The sequence below is a fragment of the Brassica napus genome, chromosome C8 (assembly GCF_020379485.1).
Source record: "Brassica napus cultivar Da-Ae chromosome C8, Da-Ae, whole genome shotgun sequence".
In the NCBI taxonomy this organism is placed as follows: Eukaryota; Viridiplantae; Streptophyta; class Magnoliopsida; order Brassicales; family Brassicaceae; genus Brassica; species Brassica napus.
In genome coordinates, this window is record NC_063451.1 from 23,774,724 (window position 1) to 23,799,498 (window position 24,775).

The 24,775-nt window shown below is 39.6% G+C and overlaps 5 protein-coding genes and 1 pseudogene across 5 annotated transcripts; 4 read left to right on the plus strand and 2 right to left on the minus strand.

The window, feature by feature from the left end:
- The first annotated feature begins 529 nt into the window (after positions 1 to 529).
- Positions 530 to 1,975, plus strand: BNAC08G13050D (uncharacterized protein At4g28440). The gene is made up of 2 exons (XM_013852843.3): positions 530 to 976; positions 1,656 to 1,975. The coding sequence occupies exons 1-2, from the start codon at positions 709 to 711 to the stop codon at positions 1,844 to 1,846; spliced, it is 459 nt and encodes a 152-aa protein (XP_013708297.1). The 5' UTR covers positions 530 to 708; the 3' UTR covers positions 1,847 to 1,975.
- A 3,273-nt stretch (positions 1,976 to 5,248) lies between these two features.
- LOC106414417 (PAMP-induced secreted peptide 1-like) lies at positions 5,249 to 6,107 on the plus strand. The gene has a single exon (XM_013855075.3). The coding sequence runs from the start codon at positions 5,644 to 5,646 to the stop codon at positions 5,860 to 5,862; it is 219 nt and encodes a 72-aa protein (XP_013710529.1). The 5' UTR covers positions 5,249 to 5,643; the 3' UTR covers positions 5,863 to 6,107.
- A 502-nt stretch (positions 6,108 to 6,609) lies between these two features.
- On the minus strand, positions 6,610 to 11,811 carry LOC106412473 (26S proteasome non-ATPase regulatory subunit 2 homolog B). The gene is made up of 23 exons (XM_013853388.3): positions 11,592 to 11,811; positions 11,281 to 11,381; positions 11,044 to 11,164; positions 10,888 to 10,947; positions 10,685 to 10,795; positions 10,524 to 10,589; positions 10,240 to 10,361; positions 9,975 to 10,089; positions 9,814 to 9,888; positions 9,553 to 9,711; positions 9,378 to 9,479; positions 9,203 to 9,304; positions 8,972 to 9,109; positions 8,783 to 8,887; positions 8,473 to 8,694; positions 8,272 to 8,385; positions 7,973 to 8,188; positions 7,828 to 7,887; positions 7,606 to 7,719; positions 7,425 to 7,510; positions 7,214 to 7,322; positions 6,941 to 7,119; positions 6,610 to 6,849 (listed from the first exon to the last, which is right to left on the minus strand). Exons 1-23 carry the CDS (start codon positions 11,691 to 11,693, stop codon positions 6,777 to 6,779), a joined length of 2,652 nt encoding a protein of 883 aa, XP_013708842.2. The 5' UTR covers positions 11,694 to 11,811; the 3' UTR covers positions 6,610 to 6,776.
- Positions 11,810 to 14,184, plus strand: LOC125575605 (dnaJ homolog subfamily B member 13-like). Its single transcript, XM_048765801.1, has 3 exons — positions 11,810 to 12,627; positions 12,974 to 13,407; positions 13,596 to 14,184. Exons 1-3 carry the CDS (start codon positions 12,463 to 12,465, stop codon positions 14,029 to 14,031), a joined length of 1,035 nt encoding a protein of 344 aa, XP_048621758.1. The 5' UTR covers positions 11,810 to 12,462; the 3' UTR covers positions 14,032 to 14,184.
- Positions 14,185 to 14,572: 388 nt separating this feature from the next.
- LOC106414341 lies at positions 14,573 to 16,113 on the minus strand (annotated as a pseudogene).
- Positions 16,114 to 18,651: 2,538 nt separating this feature from the next.
- LOC106412912 (cruciferin CRU1-like) lies at positions 18,652 to 24,736 on the plus strand. The gene is made up of 5 exons (XM_022698963.2): positions 18,652 to 19,016; positions 19,092 to 19,413; positions 19,511 to 19,829; positions 23,585 to 23,715; positions 24,231 to 24,736. The coding sequence occupies exons 1-5, from the start codon at positions 18,703 to 18,705 to the stop codon at positions 24,630 to 24,632; spliced, it is 1,488 nt and encodes a 495-aa protein (XP_022554684.1). The 5' UTR covers positions 18,652 to 18,702; the 3' UTR covers positions 24,633 to 24,736.
- The last annotated feature ends 39 nt before the right edge of the window (positions 24,737 to 24,775 follow it).

The window sequence follows — 24,775 nt, forward strand, 5'->3', positions numbered from 1 at the left end:
CAAAGATGTTTTTCGTTTATCTTCCCCACAGTCGGCGCCAAAATGTAGAACCTAAAATCTACACTAAGTATTTGATAGTGATCGGGAGTTTGATCTAGGGAAGACAAATGATATAGGGAACGATATCTATAGAACACAACGATGTAAACAGTTTCCGGTAGGTAAAAATGGACTTTATTGATGAATAAGATCGAATACAATGAGTTGAACTTGATCGAATGATACAAATGAGATCGGTAAAGAATGAATCTAAGATCGGGATGGAAATAAGGTCGATGTATGTGTGTAGCTCTCTCTAGGGTTTTCAACGTGTCTCTCTTCATTCTCATTCTTCCTCCTTTATAGTGAGTCGACCTCGTGACTTTTGTAACTGCTCCGCGATATCCGTCTCTTGTTCCGCGATCTCCGAGACTTCAATGGCTTCATCTTGAGTTCGTTTGTTCACTATGAACTTCAGTTCCTTACGACCCATGTCTTTGATCGGGGTCCATTAATGTACTGACTAATATTGTGTCCAACAATATGTACCGAAAATGTGATAGATAAACATCAAACGAGAAAACGACATGTGGCAGTCTCACTATACCGTAAAGCAGGTGATTAAACACTCTCGTCCGTCTTGCGAGAGAGTGAAGCATCAATGGTCTTCCTTTATAAACCCTAAATTCCACCATTAGGGTTAGTGAATCTGTGGACCTTTAGAGAGCGATGGCGACCACAGGGAGCGCATCGGCTGCGACGGGAACGACGACGGCGAAGAGAAAACCAGTGTTTGTGAAAGTGGAACAGCTAAAGCCTGGAACGACTGGTCACACTTTGACTGTTAAGGTCGTTGACGCCAATCCGGTGGTTCCGGTTACCCGGAAGACTCGTCCGGGTGCTTCTATGGGTCGTCCGTCTCAGCCCAGTCGAATCGCTGAGTGTCTTATTGGAGATGAAACCGGATGTATTCTCTTCACTGCTCGTAACGACCAAGGTTACTTACTCACTCTCTTTGTTTTGCTAGAAATGGTATCAGTCATGTTGTTAAAGTTTGATCCTTTGTATGTATGTTCTCGTTTTTATCTCCGACAATTTGTATTCAGACAATGAACTGGTGATGTGTTTATGTCATGTTCTGGAACATGTTACAAAAAGCTATCGTGTCTGAAAATGGAAATGGAATTACTGGTTATTCAATGATGTCTTTGTGCAATTTAGTGGGCTTGAAGTTTATATAATCGTGCCGTTGGTTGTGGTGAAACTTGCTTGTTTAGTTGTTCTACATGATTCCAAAACTTAGTATTGCAATCCCTTTGGTCTAGTGATTGGTTTAGTGTCGTTGTATTGATAAAGTCTGATCCTTTGTTTGTTCTGTCGTTTATATCTCCAACTGTTTCTGTTACCAGACAAATAAACTGTGTCTATGTCATGTTCTGGTTACAAAAAGCTATCTTGTCTGAAAATGGAAATGGAATTACGGTGAAAATCTGCTTATACAATAATGTCTTTGTGCAATTTAGTGGACTTGAAATTTATATATTGTATACTTGATCTTGCCATTGGTAGTGGTGAAACTTGTTTGGTCAGTTGTTAAGCTATAAGTGTTCGACACAGTATTGCAATCACTTTGGCCTAGTAGTTGGATTGATTTGTTTTGTTTGGTGTGTGTGTAGTTGATCTTATGAAACCAGGGGAGACGGTGATACTGCGCAATTCGAGGATAGACATGTACAAGGGTACAATGAGGCTAGGGGTTGATAAATGGGGACGCATCGAAGCAACGGAGCCAGCGTCTTTCACAGTCAAAGAGGATAACAATCTGTCTCTGGTTGAATACGAGCTGATTAACGTTAACGATCGGTGATCTTTTTAGTGTGGACTGGTGAATGTCTTTGATTTAGATGATGAAGATTTGTGAGTGGTTCTTGTAGGATTTCCTTTTACCCTAAAACATGAGACATGAGTATTAATGCAATTGCTCCTTTTAATCTTATTACTTTTCCCCTCCATTGTATGGGAAGATTCTCACAGATGTATCATAAGTTTTTTAGTTGAAAGGATATAGCTTGCTTAGATTTCTACACAACCCAATGTGTTTAAGCTATTACTGAACAACATGTATCAATCAAGTAAACACCATATAGATTCATAGTGTCTTTGGTTCCTTCTCCATAGATCATATCATTATCAAAATTCAAAACTGAGAAAACAAGTCTTGGTGGGTGATAGTTGCGAAGATTCCTCTGAGATAGTTTGTTGAGATAGTTTGGGCTAGGCTTGGGCATTTTACCTGGACCCGATGACTCGAACCGGAACCGACCCGAAAATACAGGTTCGGGTCCGGGTCCATGCTAAAGTACCTGTTGGGTTTCTTTTATTTAGATTCGCGTGTCTCAGTTTGGGTCTAGGTCCTACCCGAGATCCGATCGGGTATCCGAAATACCCGAAACTTATTGTATATATTAGGTATATTTGGGTAATTGGATATATTTTTGATATTTCAGATATTTTTTTTTAAGTTTCGGGTCTGATTTTTGGGTATAATTTCAGATTTCGGGTAAAATTTTGGATTTTCAAAAAATATAATTCGGGTATTCGGGTATCTTTTGGTTTTTTGGGTCTGATTTTGGGTAAATTTTCGGGTCCAGTTCATGTATTTTGGTTCCTTTTTGGTCCTAAGTACCCGAACCGATCCAAACCCGAAAATTACAAGTATTTTACGGGTATTGAAATAATAGACTCGAACCAACTCGGACCCGACAAGACCTGACCCGTAACCAACCCGGAAAATTATAAATACCTATATGGGTCCAAATTTTTAGGACTCAAAAGATCCGGACCTGACGATCCAAACCCGAGCCAAGGACCTGGATGCCCAAGTTTGGGCCTTGCAAATATCTAAAGAACATAGTCAAAGATAGGCATGGGCGTTCGGGTACCCGTTCGGGTTCGGATCGGGTTTTTCGGATTTCGGTTCTATTTTGTAACACCTCCTAGGTCTCATTCTACTAAATTTACAAATACGGATCGGATTCGGATATAACACTTCGGTTTCGGATCGGTTCGGATATATCCGAAGTAACCATATATCATTTGGATTTGGGTTATATCGGATCGGTTCGGATATATCCAAAGTAAAATCTAAAATTTAAAAGTAAAACATAAGAAATATATACTTCTTTGTATATAATGAATTTAAGGTATTTATTTAAATTTTAAATATTTATTGCTAGATATCATATCCAAATAAATATGAAATTGAATATTTGAAGTACATATTTATGTTTCAAATATTTATATTGTATATTAATTTGGACATTCAGATCGGTTTATTCGGATATTTTTTCGGGTTTCAGGTTTTTCGGGTTTTCGGGTTATCCGTTTGGGTTCGGTTAATAACACTTCGGGTTCGGATATGTTTTGTAACACCCTACAAGATCCATTGAGGTATTTTTTACATTTCAGATCGGGTACGGATCGGTTTTTCGGTTCGGATTCGGTTCGGATTTCGGTTACGGACTCTATGCCCAGCCCTAGTCAAAGATGAGGTCGCACACAGATAAACCCTGAATTGAATTGGTTGTAGGAAATGATGACGATATGGGCCCATAACAAATAGATTTCCGAATTTTAAATGGGCCCAACATAAGGTTTAATAAATGGTCCGTATACATGATATAGTATAAATTCTAAAATTGATATTGAGAAAAAAAAAAAAAATATCAGTTTTTGTTCCCAAACTCGCACTCAAGGTCAAAAGTCACAAAAATAGCACTTAATGTTTTATCAAAAGTCACAAACTTAGGATTTAGAGTTAAAGGGTGGGGTTTAGGATTTAGGGTTTAGGATTTAGAGTTTAGAGTTTAGGGTTTAAATTTTAGAGTTTAGGGTTTAGGGTTTAGGGCTTAGATTTTAGGGTTTAGGGTTTAGGGTTTAGAGTTTAGGGTTTAGGGTTTAGAGTTTAGAGTTTAGGATTTAGGGTTTAGAGTTGAGAAATGAGGTTTTGGGGATAAGATTTCAAATTTTGAAAAATAAAAAAATTAAAATTTTCAAAAGATAAATTTAGAAAGGTGCTATTTTGGTCATTTTAGTTTTTGAGTGCTATTTTTGTGATATAAACTTAGAAATGTGCTATTTTGGAGATTTACCCATTAATATTTGTTAAAATAATATCTCAATTAATAAAATATTTGAATTATATATTATTATTTTAGTAGTATCATTCTATCAAATGAGATTATTTTAACTTTATTAATTTACAGATGTTTTACTGTATAATATTTACAGTTACATATTTTTCTAACAAGAATTGTTAAGTTTTAACTATTTTCAATGTAAAAAATAACTCATTTCATGAGTTTATTTATTTTAAAATATAAGGTCAAGAACTGATGTGTTCAATTTTAGTATGTTTTAATTTTCCGGCAAGAAGTTCAATTTTTTAATTGTTATACAAAAATAAAAATAAGATACGAATGAGCTTTGAAAAAATCTTTGCGTCGTCCGACTTTTACTAGTTTGGTGTTGATTGCATAGTTGATCAACATTTGGTAGCAGTAGTAGCACAACACAAGGAAAGTCGCTTGGACAAGTCAAACTCTCACGTTTTAAAATATCAAGCTTTCTTTTTTCAACAGTCTTAGATGCACACATTTTATAAAAAAAGTTAAATTCAAAATAACACTCTTTGAATATATATAAATATATGCTTATGTGACTCACTGACTCCATGCAAACCACATGAGATTACAGTATTTTAAACATGAAAAACCACCTACCAAACACTTCTTTTTGTTTATTTGTATCATTCAAAATCTCACTAAATAAACTAACTATAACTAATCGCACAATATTGTAAACTTAATTTAATCTTAAAGTTCCACCTACTTACACCGGCAGTGTGCTGTTTTTTTCAATGTCCCACCCCCCTCAAACCAAAACTGGTAAGAGAGTTATTTCGGTGAAACTGTTAACTGGTCCTCTTCCATGCGGTACTAGTACTACTATGATTAGTCAAGTCGTGACTTACGCGGCATGTTTCAAAACTCAAACATTGACTTTTCAGAAAAAAAAGTAACAAAAGTAAACTAATTGTATTTTCTTTTGTAATATAAATGTGCAAAATCATCTGCATTCAAATACTTTAATTAATAGTACGTTTTGCTGATAAATTCGAAGAGATATAATTGTATAAAAAATTATTTCTAAGATAAAGAAACAGTTTGTATCTGTCTCATTAGAAAATAAACTAAAACAAAATGAAAAGGCATATGTATGTGATGATCATATCTTTAGAAAAATGCATGTTAGATGTTATCTTTGATAACTGGTTTATAGATTAGTAACCGCGTAAAATAAATGTAAATTCATACATAGTAAAGTGTTGTAGAGCGACCGGTTCAAGTCATAATACTTGGTCAACACGCCAAGTCGTGAGATGCGCCGGGAAAATCCGACCTAAGTGATGAACTACTGAGTCATGTCATGACCACGTCGTCGTAACCAAGTGTATATATACTCCCTCTACTTTACCCATCATAACCATAACTCCTAATTTTCTTTCTTAATTAAACACCAAAAAATAATTCTTTCTCAGGAAATAATTATCTTTACCTGTTTATTTCGAAGCTCTTGTTTTTCTTGTTGTCGGTGCAACACAAAATGAGGAGGGTTAGTTGGCCTACTATTTTGATCATGGTGATCGTGGCGTTGTTGGTGGTAGAACACGTGGTGGTTCCAGCCGCGGCGGGGAGAGTATTAACGGAGAAGTTGGGAGACGGAAGCGCAACTATGATGAGGGTGGAGAAGATGACGTCGACGGTGGATTTTTGGTTTCAGCGTTTGGCTTCGGGTCCGAGTCCAAGGGGTCGCGGCCATTAAGTTACTCAAGCTCCCTTTATTACGAGTGAAGGCGATTTAATTTTTGTTTTATTTGCATACCAAAACAAACGGTCAATAACTGTATTCCATTCATTTATTTCTTTATTTGTTTGTTTTCTGTTAAGCAAATTGATATATTGAGTTCAGGAGCAGAAAAACTAAACCATCAATGTATACATGTACAGTTGTATACTTGTATACATAGCGTTGCTTTAATTTCAATAAGATTTTATACTCTGCTTTTACCGGACTATTTTGTTGTGGTTAGGATGGAAGATAATACAACTAAAATGTTGTAAACGAGTGAGTCGTGCAGGCCATAAAATGTTAAGATGAGTTCAAAAAGAATTATTCTTAATATTGTTCTTCGTGTTGAATTAAAAAAAAAAGAATTATTCTTAACCTTCTTAACATTTTATATTGAATTCTTTTTGCCAAATCCCTCAAGACAACAACGAAGAGCTTTTGCATGTCACAACTTGATGTTGGATTCAGAGCCGTGCATATAAGGTTAGAAGCAACTAATTTTTCTTGGCCCTATAAAAATTTTTATAAAAAAAATTGGCCCCTAAATTACCAAGTTTACCATCAGAACTAACTGAACTTCAACGAAATTGGCCCCTAAATTATTTTTAAGCTAACCGGCCCTCGAGCCAATGCAAACTGAAGTTGCTGGGCAGTAAACCAAAAAGCCAACAGCTTATCTTTTTTTTTTTTTCTAATGAGGAGAAATGTAGAACGAGTTCATTTAGAAAAGCAGGTTAATTCCTTTTTTTATATCAACTATAGAACGAAATAAGCGATTTAACAAAAGGAATTTGTCAACTAAACCATTTTCTATTCTATTATGCACATGAAACCATATAAGCTGTTCCTGAGAGTATCCAAATGCTTCGGAACTTCAATCTTCGGATTCATTCCTCTCTGTAGTTTGGATTTTCTCTCAATATGACGAAACCTTCTAGTACGGGAGACAATGGAATGTACCTGTGAATCCCAAAAAAAGGAGTTTTTAGATTCCAATATATGTAACAAAGTTTTGTTTCGACTAGGAAAGTGGTTTAGAGGAACAACATACTTGTCGGTTGCGAGTTCGGCTCTCTCCCCAGCAGCAAGTAGAACAGGTGTTTCATATGTTTGAAACCCAGTGATTGTCCTGGGTCGACCTGCCTGTCCAACCACGTCAACCGCTTGTCCTACCCTCACTGGCACCGAGATGGGCTTCAGGTTCTCGTCCACCGTCAGCATCATCCTTGGCTATACACTCAAACCAGTATCGCGTTAGTAGATACAATATGGCATAATCCATTTATTAAAAGAAAGGTACTCGTATAGAACACACTGCACTCACCTGCATCGCCAAAGCGAGGAAGTAGAGCACATAATGGTATTCCCCCAGTATGATGGATTTCATGTCAAGGCATGCATGCAGCAATGTCATTATACCAGCAAGTGCGGTTCTGAATACAAAAAAAAAAAAAATACACACAACACCCATGATGCTTCGGATTCACAAAGTGGAGCTGTCAAAGCCAAGTGTTCACAAAATAAATGTTACGTACGGGGATAGCAAGACCCGGTCGGAGTGGAAGGGATTGAGAGTTAAGAGACCTTTTCCCATATGCAACAGTCCTTGAGCAATACGCACCTGCATTGCGAACTTAACACAATGAGCACTAAGCCTATAAGTAGACACACTGTATTTATTTCACGAAACGGGAAACATAAAATGTAACACATTACACAGAAGAGGAGGCTGGCATCCTTCTCATAAAAGCTGGAGAGGTTTCTAAGCATGCCAGCAATCCTTGCATTATTGGTTCCAGCGCCGATCAAACCAAGGGATATAATTGCTGCCTATAGGAGTCAGTTGAATAATCAGAGCCCTCCAACGATGCAAATCAAGTCAATGCAAAATTAACTATTACACCCTCAACCGTGTGAGTGGCGAAATGAGAAACTCACCATGGCTACTTCTGAATCTGTGTCATGGCTAAGCCGGCTCAATGTATCCATAACATTCATCTGAAATTATGGAAAATATTAGAGAGAGTAACAACACAATTATAAGCAGAAAAGTAAAATCAGATTATTTTTAATCGAGATTCACCTTTGGGTTTGATATACATAGTAGAGCAAGGGCCAAGGGCACTGCTCGCCGAATGTTTAGTTCTCCATACTGTAGCACGTGCTCCAGAGAACGGATCGCCATATCACGACCCAGTTCTTCAGACATAGCAACAATCGCTACTCCAAGCACAGCTGGACCCTGGTGGATATTATCTTTCTCCAGATGCTCTCCACACTGATCCAGAAGTTCTTGCACCTGAACAGTGAATTGTCAGCAACTACACTAGAAAGGCAATGAAATATGTATAGTTTAAACCACCAATACATTTGAGGAGATACCTTAAGGACATTCCCAGTGCCAGCATAGGCACAGGAAAGAAGGGTCATTTCACAACACTTTCTGATTTTCTCACATAAGGTCTTTGAAATCTCTGCGGTAGCCTCTACGCTTTCCTGTTCGATATATTGGAACAAGTTGACACTGATAAGCGAGGGAGATAGCGTTCGGGTAGACAAAACAAGAAATGAATCAATTACTACCTGTTTGCCAAGGTACAAAAGTCCAAGACCAAGAGGCAAGAATCGAACGAGGGCTTCACCCAGTTCTGCCGAATTCCGATCCATCAAAGCAAACATAATAGATTGTGCAACCTCGTCACTACACGAACCAACATAAACCATCCCCAAACTAAGTGCGGCAAATGCAACCACATCGAGAGGTGCCTTTATATCATTCAGTATTGGAGACAAGCTGCTTTTTATCTGTCCAAACAATGATGAGCATGTTATTGTCTCTCGTCAACAGAAACATTTAGCATAGCACTGTAGGTAAAGTAGATATCTTCATCACCTGATCTTTTTGGGAACCCGCATAAGCAATCCCGATACCCATAATAGCACAAATTCGGACAGATGAATCCTCGTTATCAATATATTCTTCAAGAAGAGCCAATGCCTGAGAAAGAAAGGTCCAAGGTGAGTAAGAAGAGTATATGTGCAGAGAGTTTCCCAAAAAAACTGAAAAAGAAATCTAACTCACAGGATCAAAATCACTCTTAATGCCACAATTCAAAATCCCAACACTCAGTAGCGCTCCAGCTCTCACACGTTTATCACTGCTAGTGTAATATTTGTCGAGTTCATCAAGTGCTTCCACATTCCACAAGGAAATCATACCCTAGGCATTGGAAAACAGCGAATTCGTGTTACAATTTTCAAGTTCCAAGATATGAACACTCCTAGTCAATCTATCACGTAAGAAGAGGCATACCAGACTAGCAGATGCACTGGTCTTGCCATCGTCTTTATTTTTAAAGATCCAGTTTCCATCAGATCCACTGGTTGAATCTAATGGCACTGTCATTAATTTGTCCTGCAATAAGCATATTTATCAAACCGCGCAGCCGAGCTTACAAAATGTCATTAATAAGAATCTGTAATCGTACCTTGCAGAAACCAGCATTTACAAATGCATTCACAAAAGTCGCAGCTAGGTTTTGTCTAGCAGAATCCGCAACTGGGCCAGGGTTAGCTCTAAGAAAGTGATCCTACAAAAAATTTATCGAACAGATAAGAGACACCGACAAAAACAGATCCTGTAACCAAATAAACCTGACATACCTTGTAGATGTCTTCGGGCCTCTTGGCCTCCATAACGTCAATATCCCTTGCAAGGGTCAGATATCCTTCATTCAACTTAGTGTTGTTAACAATTTCCTGTAACGTTGATCTGTCAACCTCATCTTCAACCATCTCCGGGTCAAGGTTAAAGGTGATGCCCTGCATGGGGGAATAACAAGAGAAAAAAAAGAGACATATGAAAGTGAATCATCACCAGGTACTGAATCTGTATAGTAGTGATGTTAATCATTAAGCACTTACATGACGTGAAATCATGTAGCAGAACTGTTTCTTTCTTAGTAGATTAGTGCATGAAGTAAACACTTTCTTCACATACTGCAATACGGAAAGTGTCTTATCATGTAAGTAAAAATACATCACTTAGAGGATATTAAGTTCTTTATGAAGATTACAACCCAGACCTGCATGTTATCAAGCAATAGTGCAATTTGCAGAGCGTTTGGATATGCTTTAAACTTCATGTAGATCATGTAAGCAATATCTAAAGCCACCATGTCATCCGGCCATGGACGGTACCTGAAAAAAAAAACAAAAACATACAATGTCAAAGGGTCTGGTGTTTGTAACCAATTGCAAAGCTTATGCGAGCTTGTCACATAAGAAAATTATAGTACGAGTGATCAAAAACCACAAATGAGTGTGAAACACCAGTCATATTTAAATTACCTTGTTGCACTCGTGAGATAGTTGCAAGTTCTCCTGAAATTTGTGCGGCCTACATGGTCAAGTAAGAGATCAAGATCCTCAACTTCCATTAAGAGGTCAACAGCTTCAGTTTCTGCATTATGCTGCAATGAACAAAACGGAATCCTTCAGAGGTAGCCAGATAGGAAAACACAAGAGGTGGAAGTCTCAAGCCTATAAACGAAAGTTTGTTAATTTAGAGGCACCCTTTTTTTTATTACAAGGGGCCGACGAACCAAGAAAAGTAAGCATGAGAAGGACATCACCTTCATGTGAAAAGCAACTATTTGCCGCACAAGATCCATTAAGTCCATCATAGAGGACTCCTGAACCTGGTTTAACAAAAAAAAAGAACGAACAAGCATATAACCATATTGCAGAAACCAAATAGAAAATTTGATTTGCTTGAGGAGAAACAATTTGTAACCTGACGTATGGTATACTCTACTGCAACCTCTCCGGCCAAATTCCTGACATACTCGTGACCCCACGATCCGATGTCACCTCCTGATCCAGTCAACCTGTATCCTAAGCTTTCCTGGAAGACAACAAATAACAAATCTCTTCAGGCATAACAAAAAAAGGAAACTTTACTAGTAAATTTCTACTAAAATTAGCAAGGAAGCATACCCTTTCACCCTCAGCAGACATGGTCAGTGCCAGGACAGAGAGTATATCAGCCAACAGTTTCTGCAAATAAATGAAATTCGATCCTTAATCTATGCACAGCAGAGAGAGAGAGAGAGAGAAAGGAGGTGGTAGTTTTTTGAAATGTCAGAAGACTACCTTGAGATCAGACTCCTCCATTTTGAGATGACAATCCTTAAGAGGTCCATAATGAGGACGGAGGAACTTGAGAGGCATAGGAACTGACGTCATGGAGCTTGTTGACGCACGGATTTCTTGGCTACAGACAAAAAAAGATAAGACCTTTCTAAGGTTAGATTTTTCGAAAACGAATCTAGGAAAGTTTTTCCCAGTTAATCAATTTGGGGATCAGTTAAAGAGATACAAGAACTATACCTCATGCTTTCAAGAGCGGCCTTCTGCGACTCAGGATTGGGGTCCTGAACCCTCTTAACATAGAGCTCCAGATTCTGCTTTAGTTCCAAGTCCTCTTCAGACTACAATATCACATGATCCTGAGTCATCTAGTCATCAAACTTCGACGAATCTTTTCAAAATCAGCGAAAAGCTTATCAACTAATCTCTGGAACGAAGCTACATTGATGTAATCGTGAATCTTCATTCTGATCACCCTCGATACTAAACAACTCTCTCTCTCTCTGCAAGCGAAGCAAAATTTCTCAAAGAGAATGCGAAATACAACTTACGAGATCTTCCTCTTTCTTCTTGGGAGGCTTAACCTTCGTCGTAGCTTCATCTCGCTTCGCACCACCACCGCCAACGCTATTCGGATCCGGAACTGGAGCCATCAGAATCGAAAGAGACGAGAATGAAATCGAGCAATTCTTGAAAGTGGACGTTAGAGAGCAAGTATCTCGCTTTCTGAGAGGCAAGAAGAAAACTGTTGAAAAATGAAATGAAAAAAAAAACAAATAAGAGTATATATACAGAGAAGATTATAGGCTCAGCCCATTAACTAATCGGGCTAATCACTGGCCCAGACTTCTTTGCCATGGTCCGTATCCATTATTATTTTTTTTTCCCAACGGAAAATGAAAATAAAGGAAAGTTTGGACCAGGCTTTTCGAACCGGCGACGTTGGGATTATAAAAGCGTTAGTTTTGTGAGTCAAAGGTCACGGGTTCGATATGCCTGGTCCGAAAAGAGAGCGAATAGGGTAAAACTTCCCACCGTCAGTAGCCCGTCATCGTCGAGAGATAACGGGGATGATTGGTTGGGGCTGTAGATGCTCTGGACAGCCACAATTTAGTCTACAGCTATATATGTCAATCAATCAAGCTTTGCTTTCCTTAAAAAAACTCATAACAAAAAAATCTCTGCAAAATCAAAATATGGCTGTAGAGAGCTTTATTTCCAGAGCAAAAAATTAGTGCTTTAGAAATCTAAAGCAAGGAAAGCTACAGCAAATAAATCTACAGATTAAATTCTACAGCAAAAAATATAAAGCTACAGCACTTACCAATCATCCCCAACGATCGTGTAGATTGTCTACAAGTAAGAAACATCGAACGTGAAAGAAAAAAAAGAGAGGAAGAAGAAGGAGGAGGAAGTGGTGAGATGGGTGTGGATTACTACAAGGCTTTACAGGTTGATAGAAGCGCCAACGACGATGACCTTAAGAAAGCTCACAGAAAACTCGCCATGAAATGGCATCCCGACAAGAACCCCACCAACAAAAAAGACGATGAGTCCAAGTTCAAACAGGTCTCTGAAGCTTACGATGTGATTTTCTCACTATGAGTCAATCTAAAAGATGATTCCTTTATTGCTTTCATCCCGATTTGAGGATGCAATTTGTCGACTTTCACGACCACTGGTTGCTGATTTCACGAGTTGCTGATGTTTGGGCTTGTGGGTTTCTCAGATTTTGAGTTCCTGAGTCATTAGAATCTTAGTATAAAGTTAAAGATGGTTGCTTTATACATTAAACTAGTGAGAACCTCTTGAGGCATCTCTATACATTGCAATTAGTGCAAGTCTGTAACGTTAGGATTCTCAGGAGTATTCTTTACTTTGATTCAGACTTTATGTGTGCTGATATTGTTCTTCTATGTGAGTTGTTGTTTAGGTTCTTAGTGATCCTCAAAAGAGAGCGTTGTATGATCAATACGGTGAGGAAGGACTCAAAGGGAACGTGCCACTTCCTACTGCTGCTGGTGGAGCCTCCTTCTTTTCATCAGGAGATGGACCTTCACCTTTCAGATTCAACCCGACGAGTGCAGATGATTTATTCGCTGAAATTTTCGGGTTTTCAAACCCGTTTGGTGGAGGAGGAAGCGCTAGTGCCAGTGGAGGGCAGAGATTCTCTAGCCGCATGTTTGGTGATGATATGTACGCCTCGTTTGGTGAAAGAGGAAGTGTTGGTGGTGGATCGATGCATCATCACACTGTAGCTAGGAAAGTGGATCCAATCGAGAACAAGCTACCTTGTAGCCTTGAAGATCTTTACAAGGGAACCACCAAGAAGATGAAGATCTCAAGGGAGACTGTAGATGTCAGCGGGTAAGAAATCAAACTCACACACCATTTTTTATCTACTAGTAGTCACATATAAGGAGTGGTATCTATCTTAAGGTATGGACATTTCTGTCATTGATCAGTTAGTTACCTGTTTGATTTGAGCTGGCACTAGTTGTAGTCTTGACAAAACCTAATCTCTGTGTTCTTTTGTGTCTTCTGTTAAAATGTAGCAAAGTAATGCAAACAGAAGAGATTCTAACGATTGGAGTGAAACCAGGATGGAAGAAAGGCACAAAGATCACATTCCCTGAGAAAGGCAACGAGCATCCGGGAGTGATTCCAGCTGATCTTGTCTTCATCATCAACGAGAAACCCCATCTGGTGTTCACACGCGAGGGAAACGACCTGATTGTCACACAAAAGGTTTCATTAGCTGATGCACTAATAGGGTACACAGTAAACCTAACGACTCTTGATGGTCGGACGCTTACAATCCCAGTCACAAACGTGATCCATCCGGAGTACGGAGAGGTGGTGCCTAAAGAGGGGATGCCACTTCAGAAAGATCAGACAAAGAAAGGGAACTTGATCCTCAAGTTCAACGTCAAGTTTCCAGCTAGGTTATCTGCAGAACAGAAGGCTGGGTTTAAGAAGCTTCTTGGGTGATGATTCAAAAGCTTTGCTTCTGTCTTTTGATGTTTATGGGACAAAAAGTTTTAGTAACTCGCTCAAGATTTGGTACATGTCCTCAACAAGCAGGAAATAAAGATGTAAAAGTGTTTGTCTTTTATTGTTCCCTGACTAGAGATATAAGAGTATTCGTTAGTGAGGGGAGAAGCCATGACGGCGTGTGAGGAAGAAGCCACCACAAACAACGACGATGATGAAAGGCAAATCGGTAAGGAGCCCCTTGGTTTCTTCGAAAGGAATTTGAATAAACAACGGATCACGTTCTGACCGAACATGGAGAAAGCAAAGAAGACGAGCATCAAACATGATTGCTTGCTGAAGTCAAGGGACTTGAGCTTATACTTTTGCTTCTCTTCAGAGAAAGTGTTATAAATAGAATGATGTTTTACTGCTTGCTACTGCATCTGCAAGATGACTTTCATACAAAGAGTGTTAGCCAAATGACATTGTCCTTGCTAGATGTGGCCATTTAACTCCAAATTCAAGTCTCAATACCTTTTTTAATCTCTCCTAAACGATAAGTTTATTACAATTGACTCATTCAGTAAAAACAGTCTCTTCTTCCTTTTTTGATGGGATAATGAGATCCCAAGAACAACTTTAAAAAGTATATAACAATCCAAAGGTCTCATATTTTGTTCAAAGGATGCAAGAGGAATTGAAAAGACACACAGACCAGATGTGGGTTTTACTTAAGAAGCCTTCTACTTCTTTGGATCCACCTCCAAATTCATCCCCTGTAGGTTAAGCAAAAGATCATCAGAGCTCAGGTACACCTTGTTGGCCGAGTGTGCTATGGTTTGAGAAATCTCTCTTGCCGCCTCAATCTTCCTGAGCGTTATGAAAGCTTGGTTGTTTGCGATTGCTTGACCTATGAGCTGAGCACTCTTGGCTTCTCCCTACACAAAAGGCATGAGAAATTTTTGTCACACAATCATATCAGAGTCTCAGAACTTAGTAAACTGGAGAATGTAGAGAGTTTTCTCTTTACCTGGGCGCGGATAACTGCACTTCTCTTGTCTTGTTCAGCCTTCTCAACGATAAACTTAGCCCTCTCAGCCTCTTGAGCAGCCACCTGCTTTGCTTCAATGGTTGCGGTGAACTATTTCCCAAATGTCAGGGTGGTGAGGGACACATCGTCAAGCGCAATGTTGAAGTTTGTTGCTCGTTGAGTCAGAATCTTTCTAATCTCCTTACTGACCGTCTGAGAGCAGCCCAAAAAAAAACATATTTGATAACTGACTTACTAAGAATGTGGAAAAAGACATATGCCTATATTTAGACAGACACTTGTATGCTCCTCTCTCTGAGTGATAAGCTGGCTTGCATTGTACTGAGCAACAACAGCTTTCAAAGTCTCGTGGATTATAGAAGGCAGAACTCTCTCGCTGTAGTTCTCACCAAGGGTTCGGTAGATCTCAGGTAACTGATCTGCTATGGGACGCGTGGGAACCCTCAGCCCAATCTTCACCTGAAAATTTCAAGAAAACTTATGAAGTCGTTTGTTGACATTACACCACAGTAACATATCATAAAAGTAAAGAATTCACATTTTCCAATCCAAGGAAAAAAAGGTGACAAAAGTTACCATTTGGAGATCACAGCTTCCAGATGTACTCTCAACAAGGTAAGGTCGTGCACGAACGTCGTAAATGACCAGTCTTTCGAACCAAGGAACCATAAGGTGTGTACCCTCAGGGTAAACCTGCGCAATAACAACTCCATACTTGTGATTGTATAGTAAGTATTACATAAGCTCAGTGAGAACAGTTGAACAACAATATTGCAGAACCGATAACCTAACACATGAGATCTCGTTGGGAACATTAAAAGGGAGAAACTTTCATCCACTAGAAAAGCTCAAAAAGACCCATATTGAAGAAGAGAACACTGACTAACCTTACGGTTGAACATGATGGCTCGATGACCTCCGTCGACATTGTAGAGACTCTGAGTGGCAGCGTAGAGACCGAGCCCACCAATAATCCCAACCTTAAGCAACGCAGATGCAGCACCACCACCTGGCACCTTCGGAACTTTGACGTTGTTCAAATTCATCTGAATGAACAACCCAATAATAATAAATAATAATCAAAACATACCATTCAAAGTTCAGACTCAGATCTTAGTCAAAACCAAGTCAAAATTCATCAACGATAGAAACTTTAAGGAAGACCCATCATAGGTTCCATTGCTAATTACTCATCATATTTAAGAATAGACCCATCATATTTTTTGTTTGTATTGTTTGACGTAATATTTTTACACTAAATAGAAATTTTTAAAATATAAATATTTTCTAAAGTAAACAAAATGGCTAGGTTATAAAGCTTTTAATATAATAATCTCATGTTATAATAGAATAACAAAAACATATTAATAAAGACTTCAGTTAAAATATTCATTTTTGGATGAGCTTGATTGAATGACTGAACCGGGAGCTTAGAGCATCATTATCCCAAGCTTTTAGTGGGTCTCTTAGGTAAATTTTGATTTAAAACAAAATCAAAAATACATACTAACATAAGGGACGTATCTTAATTAAGGGAAACAAGAGACGTTTCTTCTAAACTCTCTCCTCTCCTTCCTCCGCTGTTGCTTCTTCTTCTCCATCTCACTTTTCTCGTGCTTCCTCCAAAATGGAGTCACTCTCTTGTGCGAATTTAGGGTTTTGAAATCAGCAATTGAGAGCTTCCCTGATGGGGCATTCAAACGGAGACTTGCCCATCAAAATCGACGACCAGGTTGAAGATCCCGTTTCTAGCCTTCATCGACTACGCTAGATCGGTGATTTCACTGGAAGAAGACGAAATCGAGGAGGAAGAGGATGTGATGAGCAAGAAGAAGAATCCCAGCGAAGCCATGGCTGAGGCTAGTGGTCCGGGCTGGGGATGGATCGCCTGGAGTGTATTGAAAACATGTACTGCTTACTCGAGCGGCATCACTGCCGCCATTCTCCTCTCTGATCTCTCTCAGGTGTGCCACCACTCTCTCCTACTTCGATTTTGTACCTTTTTCGAATGTGGGTAGGTGGAAAGTTTTGATTTTTATGAGGCAGTGTGCTTGTAACGGTGAGTAACTAATGAGACTGGTGATGTATACAAGTTTTTGCGATGCAGGTTTCTTATCTGTCTAGCGTTCTATAGGAATGCGATGTTTTTAACTGATGTTTTGGCAACTTCAGTTTACGACGAAACAACTGGATTGACTGTTAAAACCCCAACCTAAGAACTCCCCCCAATAACCATGCTCTTATGGTTTGGACAAGGCCATGGACACATGTCAACGCGACTAAACATGCAACGGAACAGTTGTCGAGTCAAGTCGCAGAAGACAAAAACAGTATCAAACCCTCCCAGCGTCGCCGCATCTATCTATCACCTTCTTGCTCTCTATAATGTTTTTTTTTGTGACAAATTGCTCTTTTTTTTTTCACTAAAAGATATTTATATTATCATATCTTTTACACAAAGACCGGCGATTGATGGAGGAAATCCCGGTAAACAGAGCCGACAGACTAACATTAGTCTCCAGAGTCATTTGCCCACACATGGGAGACGATTTGAAAACGCTGAACAAGAGTCTAAAACATACACAAACTAACATAATACAAGTAGAGATCTAATTAAGAATCCAAAATCCTTCAAACAATATTGCATGTCGGTTTGAACCAGATAATCTTTGGGAGAGAAGATGATGGAGCCATAAAGACAAAACCATCAAAGAGTGAAACCTCCTATATTGAATAGCCCAGCATATTAAGAACAGCTCCAATCACCGGCGCAACAGAACTCTTCAAGTTCTTGAGCTTTGACCAGATTCGGCAATGGCGGAGAGACGACAATAAACACCAAAGTGGAGAAAGATGAAAGAAGATCTCGATCAGATCTGAAAGTAGAAGACAAGGAGTGAATCTAAACCACTCCGGATTTAACCGCTCTCGAGAAATCGGGAAGGGTCGAAGATCGGTCCAGAGAAGACCAAAGATACCTCAAACATAACATGCAAAATCAATTATCCAAAACTAGATTCAAACAAAACCAGACCTCAAACTAAGCTGGTAAGATTGTGCATGCGCCGAAAGTACAAAGATTATACCCGACTCTGGCTCTATGGAAGCCGCCGGAGTCGGTGAACAGACGATTCACTTTTAAAAACTATAGAGAGAGGTCGGAGGATTTTGAGAGGACAAATTGCTCTCTATGATCTTATTCTTATTACAAACTCTTTTATTTGAGTTTTAAAACCAGATTTTGGCTGTATCCTGTAAACTCTTCGATCACAACGCCACATATTTAATCTGATTCTAGTGTTAATCGTCAACCAAGTAGATTACCCCATCCCGTTTAGATTCAGTTATTATGGCTAAATAAATTTAAGATGATAATAACTGAGAAATTAATATAACTAGTTTCGGATAACGTGAACCTAAAAATGAGATAGATACATTTAAATTTGTCGTGTTTTGGCATATGGGGGAGATAGAGCTAGGCGCATGAACATAATGAGACGTACGCTTGCTTGAGCACAGAGTGACGTGTAAAAACCATAGACACACGACTTCATGCAAACACAAACGTTCATGCTCACCCCACAATATATAAAGTTACCCGTCTTTTTCATCCATCTCTCACAACACGCACAACAATGATTAAGCTTGATCATCTCCTCGTTGCAACGTTCGGGGTTCTCCTCGTCCTTAATGGCTGTCTCGCAAGGCAGTCTCTAGGGGTTCCTCCTCAGCTGCGAAACGAGTGTAACCTCGATAACTTAGACGTTCTCCAAGCCACCGAAACTATCAAGAGTGAGGCTGGTCAAATCGAATACTGGGATCACAACCACCCTCAAATCCGATGTGCTGGTGTCTCTGTCTCTCGTCTTGTAATCGAGCAAGGCGGTCTTTACCTTCCTACCTTTTTTAGCTCCCCAAAAATTTCCTACGTCGTTCAAGGTCCATATCTATTTACACACACACACAATAATTTTTTCCTATCAAATTAATATATATCACGTTATAATGACCCCATATATTACACTTTCTCTCAATCTATAAATTTTATAGGATGTGCCGAGACCTTCATGGACTCGCAGCCTATGCAAGGACAACAACAAGGACAGGGACAGCAAGGGCAACAGGGGCAGCAAGGGCAACAGGGACAGCAAGGGCAACAGCAGCAGCAAGGACAGCAAGGGTTCAGTGACATGCACCAGAAGGTGGAACATGTCCGACATGGAGACGTCATTGCCATCACTCCAGGCTCTACCCATTGGATCTACAACACCGGAGACCAGCCACTTGTCATCATCTCCCTTCTCGACATTTCCAACAACCAAAACCAACTTGACCGCAACCCAAGAGTACATATATATATACACAATCATTCACTATTGTACCATGTCATTTTACCTAATATACGTACATACATGTCTTTGCACTTGTGATTCTATGCCATAGGTATTCCGTTTGGCCGGAAACAATCCACAAGGCGGTTTTGGTGGTCCCCAGCAACAACAACCGCAACAGAACATGTTGAACGGGTTTGACCCTCAGGTCCTAGCTCAGGCACTGAAGATCGACGTTAGGTTGGCTCAGAAGCTTCAGAACAAACAAGACAACAGAGGAAACATTGTTCATGTTAGGGGACCTTTCCAGGTTGCTAGGCCACCTATAAGACAGTCCTACGAGAGCGAGAAGTGGAGACACCCACGTGGCCCACCACAAAGCCCACAAGACAACGGCTTGGAGGAGACTATCTGCAGCATGAGGACGCACGAGAACTGTAACACACGTCTCCTCCTCTCTCGAGAACGGTGTGCTACTAACCGGAAAATACCAAATTAAACCGATTTATAAAACCGAATAAAATGTCAAACTTTTTAATCAAATAATTTCCAAATAAAACGAGTTTATATTTAAAACCAAATACATTAAATCGAAAAGTTAATTAAAACTGAAATAAAATACAACAATCCCAAGACACTAATCCGTCCACATATCCAACTACTCGTCATGTTCACCTGCAAGGGGAAGAAAGAGGGGTGAGTAACAGAGGAGTTACTCCGTGAGGTATGGGATGCTAAACCGCAAACCACTGACTCAGTACATAGCACTACGACCATGTAGGCCTAGCTCTAGCATGAAACAAACACAGTGTCTAATACACCACATAAAACATCCAATGCGCTGATAGTACATGCTACTCTATGCACCCCGCATTTCCTCATAAGGATATATGTATATCTCCAGGCGTACAGTAGTCCATCTCTGCACTCCCACAATCTGCGCGTCGGCGACTGATACAAACGTCTTTGTACCCCCGCAATCTCACTGCTCGTCGGCGGCTTACACAAACGTTTTTGTGCACCCGCAATCACACTGCTCGTCGGCGGCTTACACAAACGTCTCTGTGCACCCGCAATCACACTGCTCGTCGGCGGCTTACACAAACGTCTTTGTGCACCCGCAATCCACACAAACGGACTTATATATTTATATACATATATATAGCAGTTTTAACATCACTCAATTCATTCAACCGTTGAATCCTCTATTATCCTATTTTCGGATTAACAATCAATAATAATAATAAACAAACAAGACTCTCAAACAGACTCAATTTACAGAGACGGATCATGTTTCGAAACTAGACTTTCCATAATAGTAGTACTAAACTAGCTCGGGATTTAACGGAATAGCTCTCACCTTAGCCACAAACGAGAACCAAAGCGGACCGAGGAATAAAACGAGATGACTTGATCACCAAGAACCCTAGACTTTCACACTTGTCTCGGCTTCTCACCATCATCGCGTGAAAAGCATAACAAAGATACACATGTATAATAAATATAAAACAATGACATAAGAAAAGAAATATTAGATTTAGGGCTTATTGAAGCTTGATGCACAAGGAACAAGGACCACAATTAAACCTTAACGTCTTTGATCACGTTCTCACATCACCGACCAGAAACGTGACGCACATCACGAGGCTGCATCTACGCCTCTCCGTCAACACATCTCATCTCCAAAGACCAAAGGCTCACGTTGGTATGTATTATTGATCGGTAGTGAGGAACGCGGCAGCTCCGGTTGGCTTGGCTCTCATCACGGCGAGTGTACCACCACTGGCATGAGGCAACGACAACGTCTCCGACGGCAAGGCTTTATCTCTGGTGTCCCTTCATCATCTCCAGCACAGCAAAGCTCCTCCGGTATGGAACCGAGAGTGGTGGTGATGATTGGACACATGAAAATGGCGAGACCACACACCCATGCGAGAGCAAACGAGAGAAGTAGAGGAATCATAAGAGTAGATGGTGGAGATAACTACAAAGGCATACGGCTAGGGCTTTTCCATTAGGGAAAAGGATATGTAAGATTTTATATAAGGATTGGTTTAGGAAATGGTTTGGTTTAGTCAAAATTAATTAATGAGAAAAATCCAGCTAACCGGTTAAAGAAACCGGGTCGTTACAATTCTTCCCCACTTAGCCTGAATTCGTCCCGAATTCTAAAAAAACAACCTGAAAGAACTTCAACGGCTACGAAGGAAAGAAGAACACAAGATAAATCAAACAATGGAACAAATTGAAATTTGGTCTTCTCGTACGAAAATAAAAGAGTTAAAAACACTATCGCTTAACCGAAAGATACTGGACCGAAGGGTGTCATTCATTTTTTTTAAACTCCCAATCCCGAAACATTAAAAATCGTTGAAATCCGAGTCCCATAGATCGTCGTCCCAGGTCAGAGCCGGGACGGAACCCCGCTCTGATACCAAATTGTAACACCCGTCTCCTCCTCTCTCGAGAATGGTGTGCTACTAACCGGAAAATACCAAATTAAACCGATTTATAAAAGCGAATAAAATGTCAAACTTTTTAATCAAATAATTTCCAAATAAAACGAGTTTATATTTAAAACCAAATACATTAAATCGAAAAGTTAATTAAAACCGAAATAAAATACAACAATCCCAAGACACGAATCCGTCCACATATCCAACTACTCGTGATGTTCACCTGCAAGGGGAAGAAAGAGGGGTGAGTAACAGGGGAGTTACTCCGTGAGGTATGGGATGCTAAACCGCAAACCACTGACTCAGTACATAGCACTGCGACCATGTAGGCCTAGCTCTAGCATGAAACAAACACAGTGTCTGATACACCACATAAAACATCCAATGCGCTGATAGTACATGCTACTCTATGCACCCATCATTTCCTCATAAGGATATATGTATATCTCCAGGCGTACAGTAGTCCATCTCTGCACTCCCACAATCTGCGCGTCGGCGACTGATACAAACGTCTTTGTACCCCCGCAATCTCACTGCTCGTCGGCGGCTTACACCAACGTTTTTGTGCATCCGCAATCACACTGCTCGTCGGCGGCTAACACAAACGTCTCTGTGCACCCGCAATCACACTGCTCGTCGGCGGCTAACACAAACGTTTCTGTGCACCCGCAATCACACTGCTCGTCGGCGGCTTACACAAACGTCTTTGTGCACCTGCAATCCACACAAACGGACTTATATATTTATATACATATATATAGCAGTTTTTAACATTACTCAATTCATTCAACCGTTGAATCCTCTATTATCCTATTTCCGGATTAACAATCAATAATAATAATAAACAAACAAGACTCTCAAGCAGACTCAATTCACAGAGACGGATCATGTTTCGAAACTAGACTTTCCATAATAGTAGTACTAAACTAGCTCGGGATTTAACGGAATAGCCCTCACCTTAGCCACAAACGAGAACCAAAGCGGACCGAGGAATAAAACGAGATGACTTGATCACCAAGAACCCTAGACTTTCACACTTGTCTCGGCTTCTCACCATCATCGCGTGAAAAGCATAACAAAGATACACATGTATAATAAATATAAAACAATGACATAAGAAAAGAAATATTAGATTTAGGGCTTAATGAAGCTTGATGCACAAGGAACAAGGACAACAATTAAACCTTAACGTCTTTGATCACGTTCTCACATCACCGACCAGAAACGTGACGCACATCACGAGGCTGCATCTACGCCTCTCCGTCAACACATCTCATCTCCAAAGACCAAAGGCTCACGTTGGTATGTATTATTGATCGGTAGTGAGGAACGCGGCAGCTCCGGTTGGCTTGGCTCTCATCACGGCGAGTGTACCACCACTGGCATGAGGCAACGACAACGTCTCCGACGGCAAGGCTTTATCTCCGGTGTCCCTTCATCATCTCCAGCACAGCAAAGCTCCTCCGGTATGGAACCGAGAGTGGTGGTGATGATCGGACACATGAAAATGGCGAGACCACACACCCATGCGAGAACAAACGAGAGAAGTAGAGGAATCAAAAGAGTAGATGGTGGAGATAACTACAAAGGCATACGGCTAAGGCTTTTCCATTAGGGAAAAGGATATGTAAGATTATATATAAGGATTGGTTTAGGAAATGGTTTGGTTTAGTCAAAATTAATTAATGAGAAAAATCCAGCCAACCGGTTAAAGAAACCGGGTCGTTACAAGAACATTGACGACCCAGCCCGTGCTGACGTGTACAAGCCCAACCTCGGTCGTGTGACCAGTGTTAACAGCTTGACCTTGCCCATCTTGCAGTTTGTCAGACTCAGTGCCACCCGTGGCATTATCCAAGGTGTAAGTAAATTATATATAAATATAGATAATATCTCATTAAGAATTTTATTAATATAATATTAGAAATTATTCAAAAGATTACATTATAATGCATTTAATGTATATATACTATGTAAAATAGATATACAGATTATATGTCAAATTATATAATATCTATCCAGTTCATATTCATATCACAATTTTTATTTAGAAAAAAACATACAGAAAACTGGAAATTAGCTATCTATATACTCCCTCTTTTCCTAAATATAAGATGTTTAGGTAGAAACACACATAATAAAAAAACTAGTTTTTGTCTAGAAATCATCATTAAAACTATAAATTAATGGTATTCAACCAATTACAAAATAGACTATTAAAATATGATTGAGTACACAGTTTTTAATAAAATAGAAGTTATTTAGGAAAATGAAAACATCTTATATATTAAAACATCAAAATTATGTAAAACATCCTACATTTAATAACATAGGGAGTATATGTCATGACAATGAAAGGCATGATCACAATTTCAGAATGCAATGGTGCTTCCGAAATACAACATGAACGCGAACGAGATCTTGTACTGCACTAGAGGACAAGCAAGGATCCAAGTGGTGAACGACAACGGACAAAACGTGTTGGACCAACAGGTTCAAAAGGGACAGCTCGTGGTTATCCCACAAGGATTCGCATACGTTGTCCAGTCTCAAAACAATTTCGAATGGATTTCTTTCAAGACAAACGCTGACGCGATGATCAGCACTTTGGTTGGTCGAACATCAGCGTTGAGGGCATTGCCACTAGAGGTTCTAACAAATGCTTACCAGATATCTCTCGAGGAAGCTAGAAGGATCAAATTCAACACGCTCGAGACCACCTTGACTCATGCGCGCAGTGGGCAACAACAGTTGATCGATCAGATAGTCGAGGCTTAAGTTAAAAGTTAAAACGTTTTTGTTTTAGTAAAATAATAAAGTAGTGACATGGTTACTATTGTAATGGTCAGATTGTAATCATGCCCACTTAAGGTTTTAATGTATGTGTAAAATATGTTGGATAATTCCAAGCTCGTGGAAAC

Bases quoted from the DNA above. Each gene is read 5' to 3' on its own strand.
- BNAC08G13050D (XM_013852843.3), top strand. From the start codon at position 709: ATGGCGACCACAGGGAGCGCATCGGCTGCGACGGGAACGACGACGGCG. The intron at 977-1,655 runs GTTACTTACTCA...GTGTGTGTGTAG, and splicing joins CACTGCTCGTAACGACCAAG to TTGATCTTATGAAACCAGGG.
- LOC106414417 (XM_013855075.3), top strand. From the start codon at position 5,644: ATGAGGAGGGTTAGTTGGCCTACTATTTTGATCATGGTGATCGTGGCG.
- LOC106412473 (XM_013853388.3), bottom strand. From the start codon at position 11,693: ATGGCTCCAGTTCCGGATCCGAATAGCGTTGGCGGTGGTGGTGCGAAG. The intron at 7,888-7,972 runs GTGAATCTCGAT...CCATAATTTCAG, and splicing joins TATGTATATCAAACCCAAAG to ATGAATGTTATGGATACATT. The intron at 6,850-6,940 runs GTATGTTGTTCC...TGGGATTCACAG, and splicing joins GCCGAACTCGCAACCGACAA to GTACATTCCATTGTCTCCCG.
- LOC125575605 (XM_048765801.1), top strand. From the start codon at position 12,463: ATGGGTGTGGATTACTACAAGGCTTTACAGGTTGATAGAAGCGCCAAC. The intron at 12,628-12,973 runs GTGATTTTCTCA...GTTGTTGTTTAG, and splicing joins AGGTCTCTGAAGCTTACGAT to GTTCTTAGTGATCCTCAAAA. The intron at 13,408-13,595 runs GTAAGAAATCAA...GTTAAAATGTAG, and splicing joins GAGACTGTAGATGTCAGCGG to CAAAGTAATGCAAACAGAAG.
- LOC106412912 (XM_022698963.2), top strand. From the start codon at position 18,703: ATGATTAAGCTTGATCATCTCCTCGTTGCAACGTTCGGGGTTCTCCTC. The intron at 19,414-19,510 runs GTACATATATAT...TCTATGCCATAG, and splicing joins AACTTGACCGCAACCCAAGA to GTATTCCGTTTGGCCGGAAA. The intron at 23,716-24,230 runs GTAAGTAAATTA...TCACAATTTCAG, and splicing joins CCCGTGGCATTATCCAAGGT to AATGCAATGGTGCTTCCGAA.